The sequence below is a fragment of the Eubalaena glacialis genome, chromosome 11 (assembly GCF_028564815.1).
Source record: "Eubalaena glacialis isolate mEubGla1 chromosome 11, mEubGla1.1.hap2.+ XY, whole genome shotgun sequence".
Classification (NCBI taxonomy): Eukaryota; Metazoa; Chordata; class Mammalia; order Artiodactyla; family Balaenidae; genus Eubalaena; species Eubalaena glacialis.
The window spans coordinates 97282553-97298600 of NC_083726.1; the positions used below are offsets into that span (position 1 = coordinate 97282553).

General features: G+C 35.9%; 1 protein-coding gene across 10 annotated transcripts in view; it reads left to right on the forward strand.

The window, feature by feature from the left end:
* The window catches only part of SOX5 (SRY-box transcription factor 5), a 992512-nt gene that overhangs the window by 776652 nt on the left and 199812 nt on the right, over window positions 1-16048 (forward strand). For all 10 annotated transcript variants that reach the window (XM_061206370.1, XM_061206379.1, XM_061206380.1 and 7 more), the window contains 2 exons: window positions 5026-5112; window positions 13448-13620. In XM_061206370.1, coding sequence (XP_061062353.1) covers window positions 5026-5112; window positions 13448-13620 — 260 coding nt within the window. The remainder of the gene's footprint in view (window positions 1-5025; window positions 5113-13447; window positions 13621-16048) is intronic.

Below are 16048 nucleotides of genomic sequence, written 5' to 3' on the forward strand. Positions count from 1 at the left end.
TACAAGTAAACCAACCAACATAAATTTATGTCCAGTATATGTTTTAGTAAATTAATTTTGTGGAATGCTTATCTAAATGTTATCTAAAGCTCCTTCCAGGTTTAAAATGCTGATTCTATGATATGAATAATCGACATATGCTTTTACTTCTTGACTTTGAAGGAGGTATTAGTATATTTTTGACGTTCAGCCATATTGTTGTTCCTTCCAAAAGACAACTTTCATCCCTAAATGTGTACCCTATCACATGTCAGGAATAACACAGCTTAGTTTAAGCCACAAAATTAAAGTATAAACAGTGGTAGATTTGGTATGACCTAACTCCTGGGACTTTGTTTAAAAAGTCACATATTATACATACATATTTTTTGCTTGTTCGATTTTTTCAATGAGCTCTGCCACTGCAGCTCAAGGGAGATTAAGAAAAAAAAAAAACCTATATAAACACAAAGCAAAAACCTGAGCTTGTGTGTAAAGCTACTGCACTGGAGCGAATGTGGTTTAATTCTTGGCACTGGGAGCTTGTTGGAGAATTACAATATGTTGGCATGAGTCTCTGGGCTGAGTCTCATTGTTCCAGATGAGGGAGTCAGTCTTAAGGGTGTTTGGCACTGAAGGGAAAAAGGAGTGAGAGTTATAGGGAATGAGCAGGCCCTGAAGAGACAGGATGCTGTTGTAACAATGGCTGGCACAGTTAAGGGGGCCATTCACTGGTGGGGATTGCCATAGGCATTGATGTGAAGAACCGTATGTGAGTAAAAGAGGCAAGGGTAAGAAGGGAAAAGCAAGCAAACATATCAAAAGGGTCCTGATGGCAGAAAGAGACAAAAGTAATCCAGTTAGAGTCATCTTACTGTTAATGGATTGACTGATAAGGATAGCTTTCATTTCTCTCTAATTTATCTTACAGCTTATTTCTTAATATTTATTTTATTTTCTCTTTAAAAATATATATGCATTTACCTTACCCCTAAAAAGACAGATTCTCTAATTAAGAGGCTGTGGTTTTGTATTCCATCTGTTCTACTTTCTGGCTAGGTAATGCTGGGCCTTGGTTTTCTTTCTGAGCCTTAGTTTTCTCATCTGCAAAATGGATAAAATGATAATATACACCACTGACAAATTATTGTATCTGACAGCATTCTGTAAACTGAAATGCCATGCAAATAATAATAACTATTATTATCTGTCATGCTTATTTTAATACAGAGAGCTCTAGCTTTAATTTTAATGGTAATCATGATACTCCAATGCTTGGGAGAAGTAAATCTCAAGAGACTCTTTAAAGTGTTTAAAGTAAAACTATGACACATCTTAACATGAAAATAATGGCTAATCCAGAATTTGAACATTTGGGAATAACCGTATGTCCAGAAACATACCATACTCACAGTTTAAAATACAATTCTACATGTATTTTTTTAAAATCACATCTTAGAAAGTAGAATATTTAATAGATAACTACTATCTCTTTTACTGCATAAGCACTGAAGTAGCAGTTACATAATTGTGTCAGATTTCACTTTAATCATATTCACACATTAATGAACAGGTACATTATAAATATTGAGATTTTGCCATTTGATCTTTCACAGTTTTAATCATTTATATTCTATGGGATCTTTACCATTTTCAGAGAAATTCAGTCATTGGTACATGTCCGTTTATTGTGATCATTATTGTGAGATCATTTCATACCACTTCTTCATGAACTACCAGTGGAAATAAACTCAAACAGTAGCAGTTGTAGAATATTGAACATGGATTTGCTTAAAGCTCTTTGTTTTACAGTAATTCGGACAGAGAGGTAAAGTAGGTGAAAAGATATGCTTTTGGTCCCCCTGAGCTAGATAGTGTTAAAGTCCTGGTGAGAATCCATATTGTTTGACTTATAGCCCAATAGTCCTTCCACCATATGAATACATTTTCATTTCAATGCATATATCTGCTATATGGTCATAGGTTTTCCTTAAATCATCCAAAATTCTAAAGTTCAAAGTCATATAGTGGGACTACATCCTGAACATATTGAAAATTGTAAGGAATCTTGGCTTTTAATCTCATCATGCTGCCCATAGGTACATGTTACCCTGGGATATTCAATTTATCCTTTCAAATGTTTACTTCGTCCATCCACTGGAGTTAATAACAATAGTTTTTCTGACTGTCCATGGCTGTTTTGGAGGTGAAATGCAGTAATGTGTGTTTACTAAAAAGAGCAAAGGCTTTGGGATCCAGTAAGTTGAACTTAGCTCCGTATTGGGCAAGTCACGATATTTCTCAAAGCTTTGGTTTCTTAATGGTGAAACAGACGTACCAATATCTAATTCAGGAGATTATTATGAGAAGTTTGAGATACCACATGTAAAGGACCTGGTACACTGTTTCTCACTTAACCCTCAAAATGGCAGCTATCATTATCGTCATCAACAAGAGACTTAGGAATTTGTAGGGAAAAAAATAAACCTTAGTCCAAGACTCAGCTCTACCCATTACATATGGTGAAACCTCAAACAAATCCTTTTCTTCCTTTGGCTTTTTTTTTAACCTGAAAGATGGATATAATAACACAATCTGAGTCTTCAGGTTTTTGCTTTGATTAAATGAGAGAATACGGGTAAAAGCATCTAGCATAGTTCCTGGCACACAGGCTGTTCAATAAACGTTTATTGAATCTGAGTTTAAAGTATATACCTCATCCAAATTGCAAGTATTATTGTCTTTATTCATCCACAGGCATGACAACCCTGAGTTAGATGTATTTCTGATTTTACATCTTGCAAATTACTTGGTCTTAAAGAAGTTATTCATTTTTTTTCTGTAGTGTATGTTAAAAGTCAGGTACTTGAAAAAACTGGCTTTGTATGAGAGCCTCCTATCTTTATGCAAGTTAATAAAGAGGCCAGGAATGTTGTGCAGGTTTCAGAAATCTGGCGGCTGTTTCTTTAACTCTGCAACTTAGACAGAAGACTTCTGTTTCTTTATGAGCACACTACAGTGAATATTTTGTCTAGCTGCAGGGGAAAAGCTTTGTCATGGACTTTGCAGACAATAGCCTTAAAAGTAAAATGGTCTGCTTTTGGTGCCGGGAGGTTCAGGGGCCTATTGTTAGTGCACAATGGATTTCTATTGCTGCATTCCTGCTTTGAAAGGTTTGTTAGCTTTTAATGACTGACGGTACTCTACTGCAAATACCATATTGGTTGGACCCTGTTTACATGCTACTCAAGAATTTTTGTAGAGTGCTGGAAAAAAGAAACAGTGGTATTTGTTTGACCTACTCTGATAAGGTTTAAAAAATGATTTCGCTCACCAAGTGTTTACTGTGAATGTAGAAACATTGGCTATCCCTGCAGAAGTATTTTAAAGTTATTTTAAAGCCTCAGTGAACAGAAATATTGATTACAGTAAGAAGAGATTTAATGCATTTTATTACTCAGAATTGTCATTACCATTTTCAAAACAATGTGGTATAGAAATAGGGATATTTTAAGAAAAAGTAAAAGTAAAATGTTTAGGATCTTTTTTCCTTAAATGTGAAAAAATAGAAAGATATATTTTGTTACAAAGGAAAAAAAACATTTCACACATTCCATGTAAATGTGCACACAGTAGTTGTGGGGTGTGTGTGTATGTACACACTATACATACAGGCTATGTGAAGAAGTAATCATTCAGAGCTTTTCACTATTTTATTTTCCCCAAGTTTTTGACATCTGAAAAAGAAGCAATCCATGCTGCCACAGTTTTTCCAAAGAAAATTTCACCTCCCATTCGTTGAAAACTCCACACAGGCTTTGTGACTCTGGTAGCTGATGTCTTTAAGATGAGGGCCTGAGAAAAGTAGATAGCATTAGCCAAGATGATGCTGAAGATGCTTCAAAATGCATTTTATTGTGGGGAAAATTAATGCGTTTCTAATAATCTTAGGGTCTCTAGGCCAGACGGTCCCTTTGATAAGTTAACATGTACTCCCTTTATGCTCCTAGTAGGGGGTAAACAAATGTCTGAACAAACACAAATACGCATAAACACCAATGTGGAGAATGGCAGTGTGTGTCTTCGATCTAGATAATAAGTGTGGGTATTGTTATTTAGATGGAGCATACTGGGACACTTATCTTTTAGTACACACCATTTTCTAACTGAATGCAGTGCTAATCGTGGGATTGAAAGCCATTGTAATTGTGTACCCATCTAAATGCTGACAAGAATATACAATTACATTATTTGGAACTGAGTTTAATGTTTCGGAGTTTTATTAGCATTTATATTTACTTATACATTAAAATTCAACACAAAAAGAGAGATCAAAACCATGTGTCTGTGATATCAGACTACCACATAACCCTGCTCTCTAAAATCTGTGTGTCCTGTCTTAATACAGGGCGTTTTAAAAGAGTGCGATACAAATCTGAAATAAGCAAATAATAAGTTTCCATTATAGGCATTACTTACTTGTCTAGATTCTGCAATCTTTGTAAAGCTTCTTTTACACCAACTCTTTTTTATATGTTCACGGTACTGGCAAATCTTTCCACAGTGTGCTCACCACCACACGATGTTAAACATATATTATGAAGTGGATGTAATTGTAAACACACAGAGGGACATAATTACATGTAGCAGATTTAAGAGCTAATTCTTTGCCCTTTTTTTACTCTGCATTTTATCAACATAATTATTTTTTGACTGCAGACTAACACCCTGAAATTGACAAGCATCCATTATAGCAGGAATTTGTTCACCAAATTGGAAAACAATGAACTGCAGGTTTATATGTACTCATTGTCATAAAGAATTAGTACGGCTTTGTTCCACAAGAGGAAAAAGCTAATGATATTGAAACAGCAGGTGACAAAACACATTCTTTTTTTCCTCCCCTGTTATCAGTTTGTTGATGAAGTCATTATGAACTGGGGCCAGGGTAGGGATGGCCTTATTTTTAGCAGATAGACTTTTAATGAGCTTCGTTATAAAGATAGTCACATTGATTTGCTTACCTGTTTTTTTTTCTTTACTTAGAAACCCCCAGTATTGAAAAGCTACTATCAAAGGACTGGAAAGACAAGCTTCTTGCAATGGGATCAGGGAACTTTGGTGAAATAAAAGGTAATATGTTTGCAATTATTTTGGTCTAAAATGTACCGAAATGAATCTGATATTTAGAAATATTAGTGGTGATAAAGTACTTCTGCCCCTATGCACTCTGTCTTTGGTGTTTCTTCTTTCTAGCTTGAAAAGGGATGTACAATGGTTCTTATTTTCTCTCTGTGCCTTATAATAGTATGTTTTTTTAACAGAATAATCCCACTATATCTTTAACAGTCTTTGATTTTCATCTTTTTTTAAAATTTTAAATGACTTACTTTATACGTACAAATGTATCTACAGCAGGGTTAAAAACTGTATGAGATGATTTTATACATTCTACATATTAGAAGTATGAATATACGTAATCTCCACTTAAAACCAGGAATGACAAAGAGAGAAGGTTTAATTCCTCATATAAAAATAAAATCAAGTGATGCTTTCAATTAATTAAAAAGTGTGTTTTCTCAGAGCATAGCAGGCAATCTATGGTTTTCTATTTGTTGCCAATAGGACACTTTTGAATCTGAGTTCTAAAGGATTAACTTTAAGGAAAAACTACTTATTAATATTAATATATTTTGTTATATATTACTCTGTATATTTTTGACAGAGGCTGAATATATATTTTAAATATCACCAGATTTATATTGATATAAATGTAGAAATATGTGTGTAAATAACTTTTTTGCATATGTGTGTACGTGCAAGTGTTCTCCCACTGAGAGGCAATCATCTCTCTTAAGGCTTTACTACTACATCAGAGCATCCTGGAGAAGGGCAAAGCACAAATCAGTCTTCTCAAATGTTTGACTTACGTGATGTCAATATCTCTGTTTGGGAAACTTCCATAAAATGTTTGATTGAGTATCTCACTTTTCATCCATATATTTGGAGTTTACATATATTCAGGCTATGATTAGGTGTGAATGGGTGGTGAGAGAATGAATTCCTGCTAATCAGCAAATTAAGTACCCAGAACCTATAATGGAATGAAATTCAAACAAGTAATAATTAATATCCCTTAAAGAGCTTGAAGACAAAGTTTAAAGAGAACAGAAAAGTTTCATTTTCTGAGGCAGCAAGTCCTCTATTTTGTTGGATTTTAACCCATTTGCACCTGAGATGCAGGATGTATTCTCCAAGGTTCTTTATTCTCCTGTGACCTGGGTAATAACTGAGCAGAGCAGAGAAGACCGCCTGTTCCAAGCCTTGTGATCTCGTTCCATTGGAGGACAAACATTTTTCCCTCCCTCCTTTTCCTCACAAGTCTAACTTAAAAGCAGCAACAGCAGTGATGATAAGCTTAGAGGAAAGAAGCTCAGCTGTCCTTTCAGGCTTGCCTGTGGGGTTAGTTCAGGAAGCTGCAGTACAGTCACAAAAGAAGTTTCTGTCTTTAATTTTGAGTTTTTTAAGCTTCACATTCAGAGCACAAGTTTAGTCATTGTCCTCTGGTTCTGTGCAAAAAGCTGTTTTCTGATGCATTTTAAAAGCAACTGTAGCTCTTTCTTCTGTTGGGGGCATGGTTATTAGGTGCTCGGATCAGGTTTGGCAGAAAACTGGAGGAAAAAAGCGCTGGGTTACTTTTCCTATTGACTGCCCGTGACAGTTGCAATTACTATCCATTGTTCATAGGTGGCTCGAAAGTGGAGAGGATACAATAGTGTGTTGCCCTCTGTGGGGAAATGAATTTGACTTAATGGTTCTTGGGGGGGGGTCAGACCCTATGATTATGTGCTGCCCAGGAATGTGGTTTTCGTACCACCTCAGACGAAGTTAGTCAAGAACAATAGCCTACCTGTTTGGCCTCTGTTTTTTATGAGGCAGATAAAGGTGTAAGTCTCATGTATGCGTAGACTGTTTTCAGTCAGGGTAGGGAAGGATAAGCATGACCTTTTTTTAAAATCTGAAAATATGAACTTATTCAATTATTAGATAATTTATTACTGATAATTCAGAGCAATGTATCTGAGTAGAACCTTTGTATATATTAGGATGTTTACAGCCTTTACAGTATTTACCGAGTCTTCTTGTGGATTGAAACTCTTCTCCTCCATTTATACTGGTCAGTTTTCACTTAACTTTTAATTAGTTCCAGGAAACATGAGTGAGTGAATGAATGCGTGTGTGTGTGTTGTGTGTGTGTGTGTGTGTGTGTGTGTGTGTGTGTGTCCATTCTTGAATATCTAAGACCACAGCCAAGTGAGGGCAGAGCTCAGTTCCTAAGTGCTGGCTTCAAGTCGCTGTGAGTGAATTACTTTCAGCGCATTTGGACAAAGATTAAACTTACAGCTTGGCAAAATTCAAAGAAGTGTTTCTTACTATTACTATTTAAAAAGTGAAAATGATAAACTTTTAAAAAGAGGAGAAATAAATAGCATTTGGTCTGGATAGTTTAGCTGTCAATAAAGAGTTGTCATACCCACTTAAAGTCCATCTCATTTTTCAAGAAACAGTGTGAGTTAGGAAAGGTCACCCATTTCTAAAAGCATAAAATTATTTTCATGTTAGATTAGAATTTAGAGCATTTTATGGTCTGGTACTTTGGAAATGTGAAGTAATTAGGTTTTAAAGTTACATTAGAAACAATTCTCTAAAAAAAACACACAAAAAAGTACACTGGATTCAGTTTTCCAGAACAAAAGAGTTCGACTAAAAAGGTCTACCGATAGCAAACAGTCAATATATATTATAAACTGATTAGATGACTACAGAAATAATTTATTTCTTCTTCTCTAATCAGCCGTATAGTGTAACTGGCCAGTTTACAGAGGTTTCTTTGCCCTTATCTATAGCAGAAGCACTGAGTAATGGTTGTGTGAAAGATGAAGAAATACATTTTATAGCCTCATAGTTACTGAGAAGGGAAAAATCAGTGCCTGCACTCCAGTTGGCAGCCAGTAGCATCACACATTGTTTCAGCTAGCATGAAATTCCATTACACTGAAGGTCATTGCATTGGCACTTCACCTGAGGACAGTATCTGGGGATCCATGGCAGCTTTGACTAATCTAAACAGATTGTCTGTTTTTCAACAAAGCCATTGCAAAATGTGTATTTTACTGACTTAAATTTATTTGTAAAATTATAACAAAAATATCTTCATGCAAAATTCTCTTAAAATATTTCTATTTTGTTCAGGTTATAAAAGCAGGGCATTGTTTGAGAGGTTTTCTGACTAGGTCACTCAGGAAAGCCTAGATCAGTTTCTCTACCTGCCTTGTTTGAAGAATTCTTTAGAGCCTTGTTTCTTTCCCATTGGTATCCCGGGTAGACCCTTCTCACCCTGCTCAGAATGCATTAATTTAGGCCAGTAAAGTGTTATATCTGGTATTAAGGAAAATGCCAGTTGTAGTTGGTATAATAAAAAATTGGCTCTTTTTGAAAGCTATAATTTTGTTCTTTCTAGAAGATGGGACATAAAGGCTAACACCAAACAGCTCTAGAATGCCAATAATGGATTCAAGGAAATAATCCATTCCGCAATACTATGGTCTTTCAGGACTCATGAATTAAAGTCATGCTATGTAGATTCAACACGAGGATTAAAGTAGATCCTCTCTTAGGTGACATGACATTTTGAGATGAAAGAGATATGTAGATTTAGTATATGGCTTGAAAGAGATGATTCTGTTTAAATAACATTAGACGATTTGAAAATAAGCAGGCTTGGAACAGGAATCAGGTCCCAGGTAATAATCTAGTGAGAGGTATCCTTGGATTTTTGTAAATTTAAAACACGGAAACTAAAATCTCAGCATTTAGATATGTAAGGGTTTGTATAACTTTGAAAGCTGTTTTAAACCCATTCTTTTAAAAGTCCAGTAACTATTTAAGAAACACATGGTTTGCTAATTACCTTGTGACTATTTCATTTGTGCATAATATATAGATATATAGAGATATATATATATATTTCTTCACATTTTTTCAGAGGGGTTGGAAATGTTGATTATTTTCTGAGGGAACTGTTGTATCTGGAATTCCTTTAACATAAGAGTCAGCCATAAGGAAGGTACATAACATATAGTCATTTACTTCTAAATAAAGTAAATGTTTAATGTTTTTAATCTACTAAGCTTGTTTTATAGTTCCTTGTAGTTGCTTATGAGTAATGTTTTCACTTTTTGTAAAAACTATTTCATAAGAACTGAAGAAAGACTACTGGTGCACAGGATATAAATTTTTAAAATAAGTTTGGCAATGTCTATAAAAGCAGAAAGTGACTTTATGTTTTCTGCAAATCAGTTACTTGCTCTGTCTTAGAAAGCCAGAGTCCTTATGCCAGTACATAAACACAGCAAGCGATGGGAAGAGAGCAATCAGCCACTGGCTCTCATTGATTTGTATATTGATAATCCAGTTCACCAGTTAAGAAGTTATATATACCTTTTACAGCAGGCAGTTAATAATGCATATTTTAAGCAGATACTTTTGCATATTTAATCTAGGGTTTATATTTGAAAATAAAAATATTCTCTCCTCAACATTTTTCTCATTTAAAGATACATTCATTCATTTAACAAGTATTCATCTGTCCGAGGGTTGTGAAGATTCTAAAATTAAAATAATTATAAAACCATTGTTTTTTTCTTGTAGATGTGGACTCCAAAGCTTACGTTATCCAGGTCATTGGATAATAGAATTAACCTAAAACCTTTTCCTCTTTTAAATTAACATTTCTCTTACTAGGGAAGCATGATGTAGTTAAAAAGATTTGGTGTCTTGTTGCCCTGATTCTCTCAAAGACTTGTGGAAATCAGGTTACCTCTTTTGGTTTATTTCCTCATCCCCTCATTTAAAAACAGTTGCATTGATTACCTGCCTGTTTATGTACAGCCACTTCGTTAACATCTTCCTTACAAAATTATTGTAACAAAGTCATTTTATTCCTATTTTATGTAGGAAGAAATTGAGTCTCAGAGAGAGAGATTAATTATCCAAAACCACGTACTTTAGTTGTGACAGGGTCAAGATGTGACTCTAATTCTGTCTGCCTTCAAAGCCTGTGCTGTTTACATGATGCTTGGTAGTCCTTCTTAGTAAAGTTGGAATGGGTGATCTCTAAAATCCTTTAAAACATGAAAACATATTCAGACCCACCACAGCTAGATGAAGAGTCCCTCTGAGATGTACCCATCATTAGCCTGCCTCCATGGTGAACTTTCCTTGTAGACTATCTAGCTTACTGTAGGCTCAAAGTTTGGAACCCAGTACGTATTTGATGAATGGATGACCAAGAAATGCCATGTTTTGTGATGGCTATTATTGACTACATTCCAGTCTCTAAATGCAGCAAGTTGAATGTGATATTAAAAACAAAACAAAACAAAACTGTATTTTACATTTTAAGTACAATACCCAAGTAAGCGGGTAGAATAATCTTGGGAAAAGGTTATAAAATTACAATCTCCATTAAAAGGTAGACATTTGTAGTAAGAAATTGTATAGAACCATACTTTTAAAAAAGGTAAGAACGACCCTTGCTTTCACTGTACAAATGATAATGCACACATCTTGTTCATAATGTCCCAGAAACAAAATATCCAGCCATGGGGTAACAATGGTAAAGACCATAGCTACTTTTCAAGTGTTCCATTTCATTCTGATAGTCGCCCTTAAAACTGATAGCTTTCATGGGAATTTCCTGGCAGTCCAGTGGTTAAGACTTGGTGCTTTCACTGCCGGGGAACTCCCGCAAGTCAAGCGGTGCAGCCAAAAAAAAATACCTGGTAGCTTTCCATAGTACGTATATTTTAAAATCCAAGCCAAAGTCCACCTTTTAAGATACTGAAGCAAAAAGAATTAAACTATTTTTTCAAAATAAATTACAGAAATCTGAAAGAAGGTAAGAATATTTATCGTATTAGCTGTGTACACTAGAATATCAATTTATACTGTCATATAATACATGATAGCATTCCTTATGTAATTTTAATAGATTCCAACTTCTAAGAGTATCTATATTGCTGTAAAGGATATATAACTAAATTTTATCAAAGTTTGATTGCATTCGTTGTCAATGAAAAAGACCAATGCACAGATGTTTGTAAGTTAGATAAATTAAATATTCCTTTGATGAAATAGAATAATGCCATTCATACCTTCTGATGAGGGGGTCTGACTTTTACTCTAGTTGGATAAGACTGCCATTGAGAAAAGCTTTAGTTGTAAATTTAGAATAACTTAAGTTTGTTTCTATTCATTATATTTTCAGTTCATTCAACAAATACTGCTATCTGTCTTGCCATGTGCTATGTTCTGGAGATGTATTGGTAGCAAATGGAGTAGACAGATTTCTGCCCTTCTGGAGCTTACACTCTAGTAGAAGCACTTTCTTTTTTTTTTCCCCAATTTTATTTTATTATTATTATTTTTTTACATCTTTATTGGAGTATAATTGCTTTACATTGATGTGTTAGTTGCTGCTGTATAACAAAGTGAATCAGCTATATGCGTACATATATCCCCATATCCCCTCCCTCTTGCGTCTCCCTCCCACCCTCCCTATCCCACCCCTCTAGGTGGTCACAAAGCACCGAGCTGATCTCCCTGTGCTATGCGGCTGCTTGAGGCACTTTCATTAGGCAGAATTTTTAAAGGCAACATAACGAATGACTTTTAGATCCTTCAGGTGGATTACCAGTTGAAAGCAACAACATTTCCATAAAAAAAAATTAAACCAAGTAGAGTCCTGTCCAAATTATAACACTGATAATCTAAGGAACACCAACAATAAAAGAAAAAAAAAAACATCCTGGCAAAGATAGACTGTTGCTTTGAATTAAATGTGTGGTAATTTTTTTGAGGGAAGAAACGTAATCTCTAGTTTACTTTCAGCATCAAAATTCTAGGACTTTTCCTTTCCTGAGTGACTATTCCTTCCTTTTACTTTTCCTTTAGTTATATCAAAACTCCCAAAAATTTACTGTGATTTTGATTGTAACTTCATGTCATATATCTATTGCATTTTGCTAGAATAAAACAATATTGGGGAAATATAAGCTTCCAAAGATTTTTTCTTGTTATTTCAAATGTATTTGAAAGCATCCTTAACTTAAGTAATCCTAATAAGGGTTATTTATCTATTTGCATAGAATCATGTATTATCACTCAATTAAGGACTTTTCTCTCATCTTAAGTTTATTTAATTCATTTAATAAAAGATTATGGGGTGCCTACTATGTGCTAGGCATTACTCTGGGGACATAGTATTAAACAAAAAAAGCTAGAATTCTGCTATCATGGAGTTTATACTCTACTGGGAGATTCAATAAATAAATAACTATGTCAATAATGATACAACATATGGTGCTAACTACTATAATCTTGGATTTAACTGTAATCTTGGGTGGCCATAATGTGACCAGTTAGTTTTCCAACTACGTTTCATTATTTCATGAGAGCATAAATTTATATTCTCAAACTTGAATATTTTTTCTGCTAGCTATATTCTATTTTTGAAGAAAGCTTCTGAGTGGCATATGAGAAAACAGTCTAAAACTTGATTAACTAATAGAGTTTTCCTTTTTAAATGTAGAATTCCTTAATTCTGATTCTTCAAGATTCTCTTTTTAAGAAAAGAAGAATCGTATCACTGATAATAATACCCTTGATCTCTCTTTTTTTTTTTTAATTAATTAATTTTTTTTTGGCTGTGTTGGGTCTTCGTTTCTGTGCGAGGGCTTTCTCTAGCTGCGGTGAGCGGGGGCCACGCTTCATCGCGGTGCGCGGGCCTCTCACTGTCGCGGCCTCTCTTGTGGAGCACAAGCTCCAGATGCGCAGGCTCAGTAGTTGTGGCTCACGGGCCTAGTTGCTCCGCGGCATGTGGGATCTTCCCAGACCAGGGCTCGAACCCGTGTCCCCTGCATTGGCAGGCAGGTTCTCAACCACTGTGCCACCAGGGAAGCCCCCTGGATCTCTTAATAATTGTGGTTATTAAATTTTCATGTTTTGTCTTGCCTCTTTGATTAAAAAAAAACTACTTAGGGCCAAGAACTGTGCTTTAAGCCTCTTTTTATTTCCATCAAACCCTAGCTTAGAACATTGAGAATAATAAATGCTCAGCCAACAGTTTTTTATTTACTTATAAAATAGAAGGGGGAAAACAGCTACACATTATTACTCATCATAAATAAAAAACAATCAAAATATTTGTTCATCCTGATATTTTGTAATGAGTAAATAGCCATCACTTTTTACTGTTGAGTTACAATCTGAAAGAAGGTAAGTATATGTTTGTGTGTCAAACCTTATACATGTAATAATTCTCTACACACCAGAGTCATTGTCATCGAAAAACCACTCTCTTCTCATTTCTCTTTTCTTACATGTTTTACTGCCGTCTTATTTTCAGGGACTCCCGAAAGCCTCGCTGAGAAGGAGAGACAGCTCATGGGGATGATCAATCAGCTCACCAGCTTGCGAGAGCAGCTGTTGGCTGCCCATGATGAGCAGAAGAAACTGGCTGCATCTCAGATCGAGAAACAGCGCCAGCAAATGGAGCTGGCCAAGCAGCAGCAAGAACAGGTGAGCAAGACCTAGAGACACAGCCAGATTCCTCAGGTAGTGTTTTGCCTGCAGCATATAGGTCACTCTTGGAGGCAAACAAAGATCAGCAAAAGCTTCTCCCCGCTTCCTTGCATAAGTAAATAAAAAGGCAAAGCACCAAAGTGAGCATAAACCTCATCTGAAAAAAGCTTATTAACTGTTTTAGTGGTACATAACTTGCAAGTGATTATAATCAAGGGGAAATTCATGAGCAGAGTACCAAAAAGAACCACGGAGAGTCAAGAGAGCATTTCCAGTCAGGGACGTTAGGAAAGATTTCATTCAATGTGTTTGGTGTGAACTTTGAAGGCTAGGTAGGATTCAACAAGTGAAGTCCATTTCCAATCATGGGGCAAGTTTGGTTTGGAGGCTATTATGATGGTCTAAATAAGGCGTGAGACTCTAAACCAAATAGGGTAATGACCATGGAGAAAGAGAAAAAAGGGATAAATAGGTGGAAGAATTATGGTCGGTTGAATTTTTTAAGTGGGCTAAAGAGAGAGGAAAAGTGTTGAGCCTGGGTAACAGGGAAGGTCAAGAGGAGGGCAGATTTGGAAAAGCAGGTGGTTTTATTATGCTGAATTAGAGCTGTTGTCAGGTTGTCCATCTGAAAGTATGTGAGAGAATAGAAATATCAATTAACAGTTTGGAAGAGAGGGCTGAGCCTAATTTCCTAGATTATCTACATAGAGATGGTAGTTTAAACCACTGGAGAAAGTCAGTTTCATTCATTTATTCAAAAAATAGTAATCAAGTGCTTCTTGTGTGCCAGGCACTGTGCTAACTACTGAAGTTACCTCAATTAACCAGAAAGACAAAGCCCCTAATTTCTAGTGGAAAGAGAGACAATTAACAAAGGAAAAGAAAAATTAACAAAATAACTTCAGATAGTGATAAGTAATTTGAAAAAATGTAATGAGAATAATTTAATAAATATTGATTAATATGGCAAGTTTGGGTTGCCATCTTAGTTTGGGAGGTTGGATCTGGCAGTTAACCTCAGATCTAAATGACATATGAGAGGCAGCGGTATTAATATCTAGGGCCAAGGTGTTTCATGCAGAGGAATGACAGGTTTATAGGCTTTAAATGAGAGTAGTGGTGATATCATGAGAAAATGGAAAGGAATTAAGGGAAGATAGATCCTTGGGAGATGCTGGCATATAGCTGGTAGGGAGAGGAAAATGAACATATCCAGAAGCAAGAAGCTACTAGAGTAGTCATTTAGATTCTCATTGTCAGCCTTTAAGCATGTGGCTTCTCTGGAGCTTTAGTAGCAGAAATCAGATAATAAGAATTCACATGTAGAAGAATGATGCATAGTGGGAAAATGGAGGTCATGCATACGAAGTATTACTTAAAAGAGGATTGGTAGTAACGGGAAGGAAAGACAGAAGGTGTCATAGGGTGAGCTTACATATAAAGATGGCACATCTTTTCTAGGACTAACTTACTTTACCATCCCATGTTCTGGGTTTAGTGCACTCACCATCTTAAGTGGAGGAGGGCCGTTATTTAGTCAAGGATACTTTTGTATCTACACAAATACTGCAAAACCTTCTAGACAGCTGTCAAAGTGTAAACTAGCAGAGTTGAAAGAGGTGGAGAAACATTCAGATTACATCTGAGGAGCCCTCCTTTCCTTCTGTTTACTTTTCTCTACTTGATGGTTCATCTCTGCTTGAAAGATGATATTTTTATTTTTAATGAAATGCGTCACCATTTTCCTTAAGTATATGTTTAGCCTGTTATTGGAGATGGCCCTTATTCCTCTTGCTTTACCCCTATGATGAAACAGCTCAGAATGATTGCCCATGACAGTCTAGAAGAACACCACTCTTTTCTTGTTCATAACCCTCAATACCTTCAGACGTCTGAATTCAGAAGATCCTAGGAGCCTCTGAAACTGGAGCTCAGATGGGGATATTTCTTTGTAGAGAATCCATACTTTGATGGGCCTAAGGGCATGCTTGTCCTTAAAAATCTGAGCAATTACTAATGGAGAGCAAAGTTTCTTACTTTCTCTTTCACACTCTGGCCCATCCTCAAGTATCATCAACGGATTCTAGAATTTTTTACTTACTCTGACATTCTCCTTAGAACTTCAGAAATCCTTAGGTTCTTCCAGAAATTCTCCGCTGTATTGGAGAGATGCCAGGCAATGCTGCCTACACAGCGTGAGAGAAGCTCCCTCCTGAGAGCTACCGGTCAGGTTCCTGGAACCCGCTCTGCTCTCCCAGATCCTCTCTGCCATGCAGTGCTGGCTTAAAGCATCACCACTCTGCTAGTCACTGATCTTTTCATGGGGACACAGGGACATTTCTGGAGGACATTTAGTATTTATTCCTTAAGATTCAGGTTAGGTTTCTCTCCCCTTGAGAACTCCTTTTCTGACCCTGCTCCCAAC